At 33.6% G+C, this 13,071-nt stretch overlaps 1 protein-coding gene across 6 annotated transcripts in view; it reads left to right on the top strand.

Annotated features, from left to right (window-relative positions):
* Positions 1 to 13,071, top strand: part of LOC128218986 (fibronectin type-III domain-containing protein 3A-like) — a 78,366-nt gene that overhangs the window by 28,405 nt on the left and 36,890 nt on the right. For 3 of the 6 annotated variants that reach the window (XM_052926775.1, XM_052926776.1, XM_052926777.1), the window contains exon 2: positions 6,039 to 6,584. The exons of 2 other annotated variants lie outside the window; for them this stretch is intronic. In XM_052926775.1, coding sequence (XP_052782735.1) covers positions 6,365 to 6,584 — 220 coding nt within the window. In that variant the 5' untranslated portion in view covers positions 6,039 to 6,364. Of the gene's footprint in view, positions 1 to 6,038; positions 6,585 to 8,049; positions 8,153 to 13,071 lie in introns of those variants that run through there. One more of the 6 variants, XM_052926780.1, reaches the window with a different exon arrangement.

Raw genomic sequence — 13,071 nt, 5'->3', positions numbered from 1 at the left:
GTGGTCATGCATTTTATTTCAAGTCACATCTCTCTTCATTAGTAGATTTCGGACACTCTCATTTTTATCAAGAAAATACTCTTGAATTTTGAAGATATCTGAATAAAAAAATGTCCATATTATTTAACTGCAGCTCATCTTCTGTTTAAATATTGCAATATCAACTGGAGTGAAATAACTGTTTCCTTTGGTTGCAAAGGATGTTTACATCTAAGGTCTGAGGTCAAATTCTAGTTTGACAGTAGTAGTTTTCTGTATGCTTCCTACAATATACAACAACACTGGGAAACTAGATTGTTTTAATGCAATATGTGTAAATAAGTTGAATATTTAATCAGAAACAATAGTTTTGAAGCATTATTTTGTCATTAAAATAACTTTATTACGGTACTTTCAAAATGAGGTGAAAATTGTGACTGCCCCACCTTCTACTGTCCAAGAATTACTCGCCTACTTTTTAGTACCGGTGTGCATTCCAAGCGCTCAAACTCTCAACCCTGTTTGGTGTCACAGAGGGGTGCATTTATACAATTATACCACCTTAGTCTCTGGTTTTAGTTTCGTCTCCTGGATGGCCTGGTAGTAGGGCTTCAATTACATTAATAATAAACCTGCTTCAGAAGCTTATAGTATTGTTCCATTTACCTTTATACTCCTGTAGGTTATGATGCAGGAAATACAATGTCAGGGCTCTGATGAGTTTACTATCTATTCACTCAGCTGATTAAGTGCTTCTGAGTTCATGCGTTTATTGTATAGTATAAATTAAAATAAATTTACTTATACAGTGGAAACTCACTCAATCGGATCTCTACAAAACCGGAATCATCGAGATACCGGACTTTTCTCAGAGTCCCGATTTCCCCCTTCTATTTTCAATGTAAAATAATCACTACAAAACCGAACCTCAGAATTCCGGATACCGGACAAAAAATCGAGAAAATTTGTTCGTTATCAACGTAATTTTACTTCACAAAACCGGACGTATATTTGTCCAAACATGTCAAAATGTTTTTGTGTATTAGGAATTCGCAAATCGCGTGTCACTTTGTTTTGACAGCCGGTGCGTCGTTAAATATTGCACCTGTGATGTTGTGTTAACTCGATAATCGATAATGATGATTGCGCTGTGGATTGACTGCCGCGCGATAATCAAACGATAATCAAACATGTGAAAAGAAAATTGATTGCAACATTAACTTGTTTGTTGCTGAAAATAAAAAACTAGAAACGCTTAATAAGTGATCATTTTGGAGGGTTGTTTTATCTAAAGACTTCTTAAATTGAATCAAATTAGAGCGGTGCGTTAATTAAACTATCAAACATACTTAACAAGCATTAAATCAACTTCCCTTAAAAGGATAACTCAGTATTTTTTTAGTAAACTTACTCCGTACATCATATCCTCACTAAACCGGAATCCTCACTAAACGGGAAATTCTGCCCAGTCCGGACCTTGTCCGGTTTAGTGAGTTTCCACTGTACCATAATAAAATAGTTAATAAAGAGATGTTTGGAATGTTTGTGACCTCTAGGGTTGAATATTTCCTGGAAGTCTGTGTTTTGTGGTGGGTTTAATGTGTCAATTACAAACTGAATTGAATATGTTACTTTTGTGCATTTCCCATGGATTAGTAGACAATTAAGTTGGTGATTTAAACAAGAAAAAAAATATCCAAGGTCAAGCTTATTTAATAGTCTAAAAACAAGGCTTCTTTTATAACTTGTACGCTATCTATATATCTCCTGAATATGTCTAGCATATCTTTCAGACATACACCAACCTGTTGGACTTTTTCGGCTCTGTTGATGGAAATATAAGAGGATTATCTATATTTCTTCCAGGGTTAAACAGAATTAGCACAAACAGTAGATATGGTGTCTGATAGTGTTGTGAGTGTGCAGATATGACTGTGGCATGTCCCTAATGTGATGCTCCATGGTGCAGATCTGTGCAGGGATAAGATTGTTTTTACCCTGTCAGTGGCAGCTAGTATGGGTAAAGGTGTATAATTCGCTGTTTTAGCACTTGATCAAAGGAACTCACTGTCAGATGTGCTTCAAGACATACTATATGTCTGGAGATATTATAAAAATATGTAGGACTATATATCAGCTGGAATGCTGGTTTAATGTGATATAACAAGTTTGTTTTCAAAGTATTGTGAAATGCTTATATACTTGTGTTCTAATTCAATTTGGATATACTGGATTAAGGTTGTTGAGGTTATTCGGGAAATATCATTACTTGTGTGCTATAATTTTTTTTGTCTAAAGTGCTGGTGGACGGACTGGCAGAAGCATTGATGATTAAAAATTGGCCAAGTTGTTTATGATTTGCTGTATTCTGGTTTGTTTACCTCTTAACCAATGAACTTTTCTTATTATGAGGACTAGGGATTGACTCACTCATGTTAATGTGATGCCAAAATACAAAAAAAATCTGAGAACATTAAAAATAGTTTTGGAAGTTCATAATTTCTGTGAATCATAAGCACAAAAACATTTAATTCTGTGCAAGCACAAGTAAATAACACAAGTAGGAAAGTGGAGATGAAAAAAGGAGACTCTTCTCAGACAATATAATGAATGTTTACTTTCTTACCTTGCAATTTCCCTGGCAACGTTTGTAAGGTTTTTATCTCGTAAACATATTATTCAAGATATAGTAAAAATGCTTTCGTGGCGCTGCATAACTTTTCACTTTATGTTAAATTCTTGCTACCGTCTGCTAAAATGTTCTTGGAATTTTCCTGCAGAAAGTGGATTTTCTTGTATTTGAAAATTATTGTCATACAATTTTTCTGTGAAATATTCTTCTATAGATTGTTAAAGGAGTGTCAATGTTTTCATCACTTATTCTAAACGCTGGACTTAAACCTCCAGATATTCCTGGTTGAAACATCACAATCGAGTTTGTATGACATTTAAGTTATGTTGCAGAAATTTCTTGAATGTTAAAGGTTAAACATTTTGATAAAAATAGAAATGTTTGAATGAATAATGTGATGTGAAGCTGTCAGATATACGTAATGCAGTTGAGACAGATGTATTATTATACACCAAACATGAAGTGATATAGGTTGTCAGAAGAGCGTCACTGAAATTTTTCCTTTTATTTATTATTCCCAATCTTTGATTTATTTCTTTTTTTTAACACACTGTTAGAAGTTTTAAAGGAACTCATTCATATTTAATAAGGTCATAACAATTAAAAACAATTCATTAAGTGTGAAATGCGGTCTAAAATGATATAGCGTCTTCAAATCTTCATATTAGTCGACTCTATTGTTAATTATTGTTTAGAAATCTGTAATGATGACCTAACTGTATCACAGATGGCAGTATCAGTCAATCTGCATCTTTAAACTCAAATTGTCAGTCTGCAATTTAAGTCAGATAGCAATATCAATTGGTCGGCATTTTAGTCAGATGGCAATTTCAGTCAGTCTGCATTTTAAGTGAGATGTCACTCTCAGTCAGTCTGCATTTTAATTCAAATGACAATGTCATTCATCAGAAGGCATGATGGTTTAAGTTGGATGGCATCATTAGTCAGTCAATATTCTAATTCAGAGGGCAATAGCAGCCAGTTGGCATTCTATATGACATGGTAATATCATTTAGTCAGCATTTTAAGTCAGATAGCCATAAAAGACATCAAAAGAAAACAAAAACATTCTGCCAGATGGCACCATAAGTCATTAGAGATTCCATTAGGCCACACCAAATTAATGTTTAGTTCCTCGGATTTTTGCCAAAAAAAATTGGAGCGTCAGCCAGCAAAAAAAATAAAATAAAAAAATGTCAGTTTACATAAAAACCAAAGCGAGCGAAGAGCGAAAAATATATTTTTCCTTACATTCATTATAAATAAGAAAGATTGTTCAAAATAATTGCCCTTAAACCCATTTTAATGCCATCTTGAACTGAACCTCTAATGGACATTGGGAAAATGTCGGAATACATACTATTTATTCATCCGTGTTTAGTACAAACATTATATGGATAAATCTAATTTCTTATATAATTAAAACATACTTTAATATGACGATCATTCATAATAATAAATAACCCTGCTTTTAGTAAAAAGTTTGAAACAACTTATATAAATCTACCTGAATCAGTTTAACATCATATGCAACTGTATTTAGACATAACTTAGGCCACACCAAATTAATGTTTAGTTCCTCGGATTTTTGCCAAAAAAATTGGAGCGAGCGAGCGAAAAAAAATAAAAAAATTTTTTTTGTCAGTTTTCATTAAACCGAAGCGAGCTAGGAGCGAAAAATATATTTTTCCTTATATTCAATATAAATAAGAAGGATTCCGGTCTCTCAAAACCCGGGTAAAATACCCGACCTGCAAGGACACACTGCTGGTAAAATCCCTGCCAAATGGCCCCGCAACCCCGAATACCTATGTGAGGCCCATTCCTGACTATTTTCAATAAGAAGACAAAACCACATTTACAATTGACAAGTGCATTATAATCCCAGATTATGCTGCAAATAAAAACAAAATATAAGGTGATAAACTTAGGCTTACTTATGTTGAGGTATATCCAGACCAGTGTTTATATCGCTATTTGTGAAAAGATATTTCTTCAAAACTGTTGTTTTGTCAGAATTTGATCAAAAATGAACTTGATACATCAATTTGGACCAAACAATGACCCATGTTCCAGTTAAGTTGACCTGTCGGATTTCCATTCAAAACGAGTCACTAATTACGCAATATAATCGCTACCAGTCTTAGATACACATGCTTTATAATGATTGCTTTAAATAATGATCCTTTAGTGCATGAGACGATCAACAATGACTTCAAGCATGCTCAAAACATATTTATTGTCAAAAATTAGATTTAATTTCCAAACTTCGAGCCACATTGTTAATACCGGAAGCCGCCATTTTGATTGAATTTATTGAAACCCATGCTAAACCGATCGATATACAGTATAAAAACACTACGCATCGGTAACTTCCCTTTACAAAAACACGAAAACTAGCGTAGAAAAATTATACATGATTATTTTTAGCCTTTAAACAAACTATTACCTGAAAAAAATCTGCTTGGCTATCAAAATGGAGCTGCAGGCGCACAAAAAAAAAAATTTTTTTTTTTTACATTTTCAAAAAAATAGGAGCGGTAAATCTGAGGAACGAAATATCAATTTGGTGTGGCCTTAAAGTCAGATTGTAATTTTGTTATTTGAGATAAGTAAGTCAGATGGGACTTTTGGACATAATTTTAGGTGTGATGATAATCTCTGTCAAATGGGACACTAATTTCAAGCCATCTTTGCCAGACAGGAATCTTAGTCAGCTGGGAATCTGAGTCAGACAGTTACAGTTACAGCACCTACTCCCTGATCTTACCCTACCAAAGAAAGTTAGATAGTACAGTAGCACACTATGTGAGCTTTTCATAAGTTGGGAGTTATAACACTCTGTTGGATATGTTGTTTGTGTCTGTTTTCCAACAAGGAGCATATTTTGTTTATGGTGCAAGATTGTGTGTGTGAATTTAAGGAATACAGAAGGAATACATCAATAGTTTATGTTCTAAATCTTCGTAAGAGTGTTGTGAGGTCGGTGTTTACATTAATGGTATTTTGCAGGTTTTGCATACATTGGCCTGAAGCAATTTAGTTTACAAGATGGTTGTTCGCTTCTGTTCGTAATGTCAGCACTCATTACGTGAAGTAAATGTTGACAAAAAGCTGCCTCGCTTGACATTGATTGCAAAAAGCTTATGGTATATGGTTATATTTTGAAGTAATTAGCGAAAGTACTTTGTTGTTCATAGTTTTTGAGATGATTTGAGATGTGTTTTATCATCGGTGAATAATGATCACATTTTATGAATTAATGTTAAATTCTAGTGTTTGTCTCACTGGTTCACTATTTTTTTGGAAGAAATCAATCTTCGTTCATAATTAATTGAAGGCCAAAAATGCGAACAGTACTTTTGCTTGTGTTTATTTCTGTAATATCTTAACTCGTTCTATAAGTAAGTTGTTTATTACTAAACAGATATTCTCTGAGAAAACACCCAACCTGTAGACCTTTGTACAAAGCTGATGGATTTATGTTGACATTTTCTGAGAATCGGTTGTAAAGTACACCAATGTTGTTGAAAAAATCATTCGGAATATGTGCCATCACATGAATACACTGGAATGTATTAAAAATTGTCTGGAATTTGTGTGAATACAGTATAGTGGAATACATAGGAAAATACACTAAGGAGTAAGGAAAAACACTGAAAACTACCAGTGTACATATAATAGCTGAAGGAAATATGTGCATAGAAAAATAAAATTGAGAGTGTATTATATATTGTATATATAAATATACTAATGAAAAAGGGCGAAATGAAGTGTACGACAGATTGGGAAACATATGATCAGAATTCGCCTGTCATGTGTAGTGTGTGTATCGAGGAATATTCTGGCTACACTACGGGGTACAGCTCTAACGGGTACACCCAGTATAACGGCTACTCTGGGTACGGGTATAACAACGGCATGTACTCAAATGGGTACGCAAACGTGGGATACAATAGGACAGACATGTCAGGTATGTATTGTGTCTGGAGTTGCACTTAGTCTTCAATCGGAGGATTACATAAAGTTTAAATATACATTATTAATGTCTATGATTTAGACCTCCTGATAACATTCATAAGATTTCATATGTTCATATTATAGACATTTCAACTTTACTGGAGCTTTAAGAATTTCTGAGAAACATATTCCAACATGCAAGCTTTCCCTGAAATAGTTGCATGAACAATTCAAGCCTTGATTATATGAAAAACATTAAATCATGCTCCTTAAGTCCCAATTATAAGTGGATATCCATGGTGACTTTCCCTATATATATATAGCGTTGATCCATGCTGGCTTTCCACTGAAATTCGGCCCCATTCAGTCAATTATCCCCACATGTATTTTTTTTTCAATAAAAATTGCACTAAAATTCACAAAGTTCAAATTATTTTTTTTCAACTCTTAACGCTTCATCTAGTACAGATATGTTTAAATGCAGTCTAAATCATTCTTATAAAATCTGGCATCTTAAAGATGAAAACCTTTTATGCAAGCATGTCTGTTAGGAAAGTTCTCTGCTAGGAAGCAAGATTCTCACTACAAGGGAGCTTGAAGGACGCACCCCTGGGTCTAATGTTCTGCAATCAGTTTTTCTCTAGCTACACCTCTTTAAGCATTCGTGGTCTCTGTAATTAGTGAACAATATTGCTCAACGAATGTCTTTGACCTCATACCATCCTTGATTATTTTTTGAAGCTACCTTGCTGTTTCCACACCATACAAAGTTTAAAAAAAATGTTGTAGACAAAATTATGTTGAATACAAAGAATGCCCTTATATACCATGCACGATTATTCATGATCTGTCTGGCGTTTTGGTGACTCATCTGGTCTTGTGTAAGATAGAGACAGCTCTTATTTGAGGGCACATGTTAATTGAATTCTAATTAACTTTTGAACAAAAATGCTTGTTGAGCTGGCATACACCTGGCTCTTGTATATACTGGGACATCTGTTTTGTTGATTTTATCTTGTTGAAGTAATTATGAGAAATGATACATTGGTTCCATCAAATCTAATTTCATGTATACAAAATTAATTGCTTTGTGGATTTATTTGATGATTGAATAAAAACACTATTTTATTACATTTTGAAAATTAAAAAAACAAAAACAATTTCAACTACTGTTATCATCTAATGTTTAATATATTATGTTGAATAAAATACTAACATCGATATTCATCTACAAAATAATTTTATAATTTGTTATTTCAAAATATCTGTTGTATAATCAACTTTGATACAAATTGACCCTAATTAAATGCCAATGTTTCAATATTGTCACAATTTAAATAAGAAGATATAAAGAATAAACCAGCTGATCAATGAGAGGTGACCGTTACCTTTCTATTTACGTTACCTTTCTATATACGGCAGGTATAGGAGAAAAACGATACAGGGATTATTGACACGTCAGCATTTCACATGGTTAAACAGTTCATGTTGAAGACATATTCGTTTTAACATAATATGTTTATGGATGTTATAGTTGATGTAGTTTTTCAAGGAACACTGTTTTTCATTGCAAAATGAGAGGTAACATTTCCGTAGTTTGTTGTCACTATTTAAGTTTTAATATTATATTGTTATGATTAATGTAGAAGTTCATTCAGTCTTATAACAAGGGGTGTTTCAGTAGCCAGGTGTTGTTAATTCAGGTTTTTCAACATATTTTAATGGAAAAAAACTACAACATTTCCCACAGAAAGCTTATATATTTCTTCCATGTAACAATAACATAAGCATCATTGTCATTAATTAGTTAGTTATTTTTCTAAATGCATTTTTGATTGAAATCTTTTTTTATAACAAAAAGTTACATGTTGTTGTTAACTGCAGTGTAAACAAACATGACCTATATAATCAGATATATCTCCATTTAAATTTTGGCCAAATATTGGGCGACTGTTTGGACACAAATAAAGCTCATTGGTATTCAGGTCAAATATTTATACAATCTTGCAATTTGTAAGAAGGCACTTATTATGTTTATCTAATATCAAAAGGCCTCTGAAAATGGTACAAGGCCTTGGTTTGGTTATTGAGACTTATCAGGTGTTCAAAATAACCTAGTTTATGGACATCACAGTTAAGATTATATAAACTCAGCTGCTGGTAATATCAATAATGTAGTTGAAACTGTACAGACATCCAAGTTGGTAATTGTTATGTAAAGTTGGAACTGTAAAATAGACATCAAAGCTGGAAAATTTATATTTTTTAAAGGCTATCTTTAAAAATTGTTCCTTTGTTTCGAGTCAAATGAACATGGGTTGTCCGGATAGCGCAGAGGATAATGCCTTCACTTCTCACCAAGGGTTTGAAACCTGGCCTGGGCGCATATGAGAAATTGGTTAGTGGTAACCAAGCCAGACAAGTGGGTTTTCCCTGGGTACTCCGTTTCTCCCCACAACACAAGATCACGCTCTCGCGCAACATCGTGCCAACGAGACTGACTTGTATAAGTTTGCATAACTTTATCCACAATTGTTGTAAAATATATAAATGTTTAAACTAAATAAACCGCTTGCGTAGACAACCATAAAAAACAACCATTAAATATATTGGACACTTGTTATGTCAAAGTTGTTGGGACCCAGGTACAAAAATATTCCTTATATCTGAAATTGAACTTAATTACATTTGATCAGCCATTGAACCATTAAGCTTCGAGTATTTGTTCATTGTAATAAAAGCAAAGTTTTCATTGAAAAAACATGAAATTTCTTTGTTTCAATTTAGAAGAAACCTGTTTTTTTTATATAGATGAATATTTTATGCATTTATATTTAAAATTAACATAAAATATAAGTTATAAATTCTGTGAGCCTATTTTTGGATTTTTCATGTTTTTCTACATAAACTTATCTCTTCCCTGACTAGCGGAAGAGGTATTTTATTGCAAGATAATAATATCTGTTCTTTAATTTACTAATAGATTTTTATTATTTTAATTGTTTATTTATTGATCAGAGTGCAAAATTTCATACCATATTGACATATCTATAAATAGAAATTGGGATTTCCAGAATTCAGATGTCAATATTGAAATATATTGACCTTATGATCTATTTATAGAAACAACAACAATGACACAAATACCCCATCCACTTTGTTAATCAACATGAGAAACATGAAGTAATTTACCTTACATAGTTGCCAAATTGATCATTGATTTGAAGTGTTTTAATACTTCTAATGTACTAAAATATCCCTTTCGTCTTAGTTTAATATCTTAGAACAGTGTTGAAAATCGGTATGAAATTCACTCGACAGCTGAACAATACTCTTTAAATTAAAAAAATCTATATTTACTAGCTAACATATCACTATGTAAAAAATATTTTCTCTATTACCTGCCCCTACCAGAACAATGGGCTTTAACTCTTGAAAATAAAAATGACAAATTTCATGGACATAACAAGACGTTTAAAATATCAGAGTTGGACCTAAGGAGATGTTTGAGATATCCGAGTTTGACATAATAAGACATTCAAGATATTTAAGTTCGACATAAGGAGACATTTAATATAACAGACGTTATAAACCAACACTACAAAAGCAGTCTGTATTTCTACTCATATCACGTATGAGGTATAAATGATGATACAAATGATGGTATTATATCCCATCGGTCCCATTTTCTTGTTACATAATGCCGGGACATTATATCAAACTTGACACAAACTAATGTATTAAGCCACATTCCCGCAGTTATAATTTGTTATATTTTATAATGATATCCGGGAAACTGATATTTTGTCATTTAAAAAAAAATAGCGTGGGAGTAAATCTGCATTATTTTGAGACATGTATATATAAATGTAACTAATAGATTAATTTCATGTATGTGAAAAATATGTGTAAGATAATTGTTATTACAATTTATCAATTTAAAAACAACAACAAAACATTTCATACCTATGTTGGTAATGTTATGGTAATAGTACTTGATGCTATTATTGAATGTTAACTCCACAACTTTGGTGTAATGTATCAAATTATCACCAATAAAAATAGATAATAAATACAATGGAATTTCTCCCATTTCACATTTATAGTGTACCCCAGACATAATGGCAGACAGGGAAGATACTTTAACATTTAATTTCTTTAATAAATTGCAACATGAGCTTGACCCAACACACTCATGAATGTTGTGAGTCAGGAATTGCAAGGAGATTTTTGCTAACATATTTTATTTGTATTTTATAGTATTTTTTGTGCAACCGAATGTATCATTATCTTTTTCAAGTCTTGTGAATGAGTAACAATTTATAAATGGATAATTGTTTGAGTGGGCAGGGACTGCATAATACGCATGTGGCCAATCACACTCTGGAGTTTCTATTTGGGCGGTTCTTACAACTTTTATTTGAAGTAATTTACATCCTTCTCAATTAAGTTTAATCTTTTATCATTTTTTTTTTAATGCATGCATTTTCATGCAATTTTAGGAGCAGTATCATTGGTTTTCAAGTTTCCTTGTGTGAAAAGAGTGATCTAAAAATGTGATGAGGGTGTTCAATGAAACAATAAGTATTCCAGTATATATATATATATATATTATAGTTTCACAACTGTTGACATGGAATATGTTAAATTCTTCTGCTGTGAAAAATATGGAATGTACCCCAGAATTAGCAGTGAAACTTTTATGACTTTCCAGGTGTAGTTGTTTGGAATTTAGTTTGATAAAAAAACACATACACCCCAAGCCACTACATCTCTTTGACAACATATAACGGTAGATGTATGTTCTGGGATAAATATGATACTCTGGTTCATTCTTGCACTGTTGTATGTCCATTGTCTAGACAATGAATATGGCTGGGGAAAATCTGGTCTGAGAGGCTTATGGAAGAGATTCCTTTGCTCAATATTTGCACTGGTGTAAACCCAGATGAAGTGCATGGGGCATTTTACTGTCTCAGAAAAGGAACGATTTTCTGTTGCTGTTGCTCCACTGTTTCCTAACCTAGGTTTAAGGTTAGTTTAAACATGATATACACCACCTAACTTATTGCCAACCCTCTCCCTTTGCCTGGAAACAAAACAATGTCCAACCGATTGTGCCATGGTGTCTGGACCTAGCCAAATGCCCACCTCTCTATCTTTGCCTGAAAAGGAACAATCTCCACCTGTTACTCCATTGTGTCCGGACCTAGCTAAATGCCCACCTCTTCCATTGCCTGGAAAAGTGACAATGTCCCACCTGTTGCTCCGTGGTGTCTGGACCTAGTTAAATGCCCACCTCTTCCATTGCCTGGAAAAGTAACAATGTCCCACCTGTTGCTCCATGGCGTCTGGACCTAGCTAAATGCCCACCTCTTTACCATTGCCTGGAAAAGTAACAATGTCCCACCTGTTGCTCCGTGGTGTCTGGACCTAGCTAAATGCCCACCTCTTTACCATTGCCTGGAAAAGTAACAATGTCCCACCTGTTGCTCCGTGGTGTCTGGACCCAGCTAAATGCCCACCTCTTTACCATTGCCTGGAAAAGTAACAATGTCCCACCTGTTGCTCCATGGTGTCTGAACCTAGCTTAATGCCCACCTCTATACCATTGCCTGGAAAAGTAACAATGTCCCACCTGTTGCTCCATGGTGTCTGAACCTAGCTTAATGCCCACCTCTATACCATTGCCTGGAAAAGTAACAATGTCCCACCTGTTGCTCCATGGTGTCTGGACCTAGCTTAATGCCCACCTCTACCTTTCCCACTGAGTAATTTTCCCAATCCTGTGAGTTCTTCCATGGACCTCTTTGATCACAAATTTTATTTGCTTTAATAATTTAGATGAACATTTCTGATTGTAAAGAATCTCATCTTTTCGATGATATGACAGAACAATTAAGTTACTACATGGCCATCTCTGGCAAGCTTCTTTGGAAAATAGCGGAGTGTTTTCCTTAATAGTAGCTTGGATGAAACAGGCTTGTTGTTTCAGAACTACAGTTCATTAAGTGAAACATTGTACAAATTCCTGGGATATTTTTTTGTGACATCAGAGGAATGCTTAACTGCAAACTTTTCTAGGCAACAGAAGACAATAGAAAAATGGAGGTTCTTGATAATGGATCTATCTCAAATGTGTTTAAAAGGGATGTAAAAATGAATTGGTGGTTGAAATGGTGAAAAGAGAGAGAATTTCAATAGCTACCTGGGCCCCCTACAAGGGCTTTACCATGGACCTACTGGTTGCCTTAGCGACCCCCACAGCCCTATGACATTTTTTTTCAGCTTTCACCTATGGATGTGAAAATTATTGATAATCGCCACAAAAATTTTATTGTTACTGTATGTTGATTTGCTCATAAAGTTCATAATTGAATTTATAGCCATTGGTTATCTGATTGAATGACTTTTCAAGTATCATTGAAATCCCATGAACATTCAACAGCCTTAGTTTTTTTAAAACCACTTGGTGCACTTATGGTAATGGTTATTACTTG

The sequence above is a fragment of the Mya arenaria genome, chromosome 15, assembly GCF_026914265.1.
Source record: "Mya arenaria isolate MELC-2E11 chromosome 15, ASM2691426v1".
Taxonomy (NCBI): domain Eukaryota; kingdom Metazoa; phylum Mollusca; class Bivalvia; order Myida; family Myidae; genus Mya; species Mya arenaria.
This window is presented reverse-complemented; position numbering and strand designations above follow the sequence as displayed.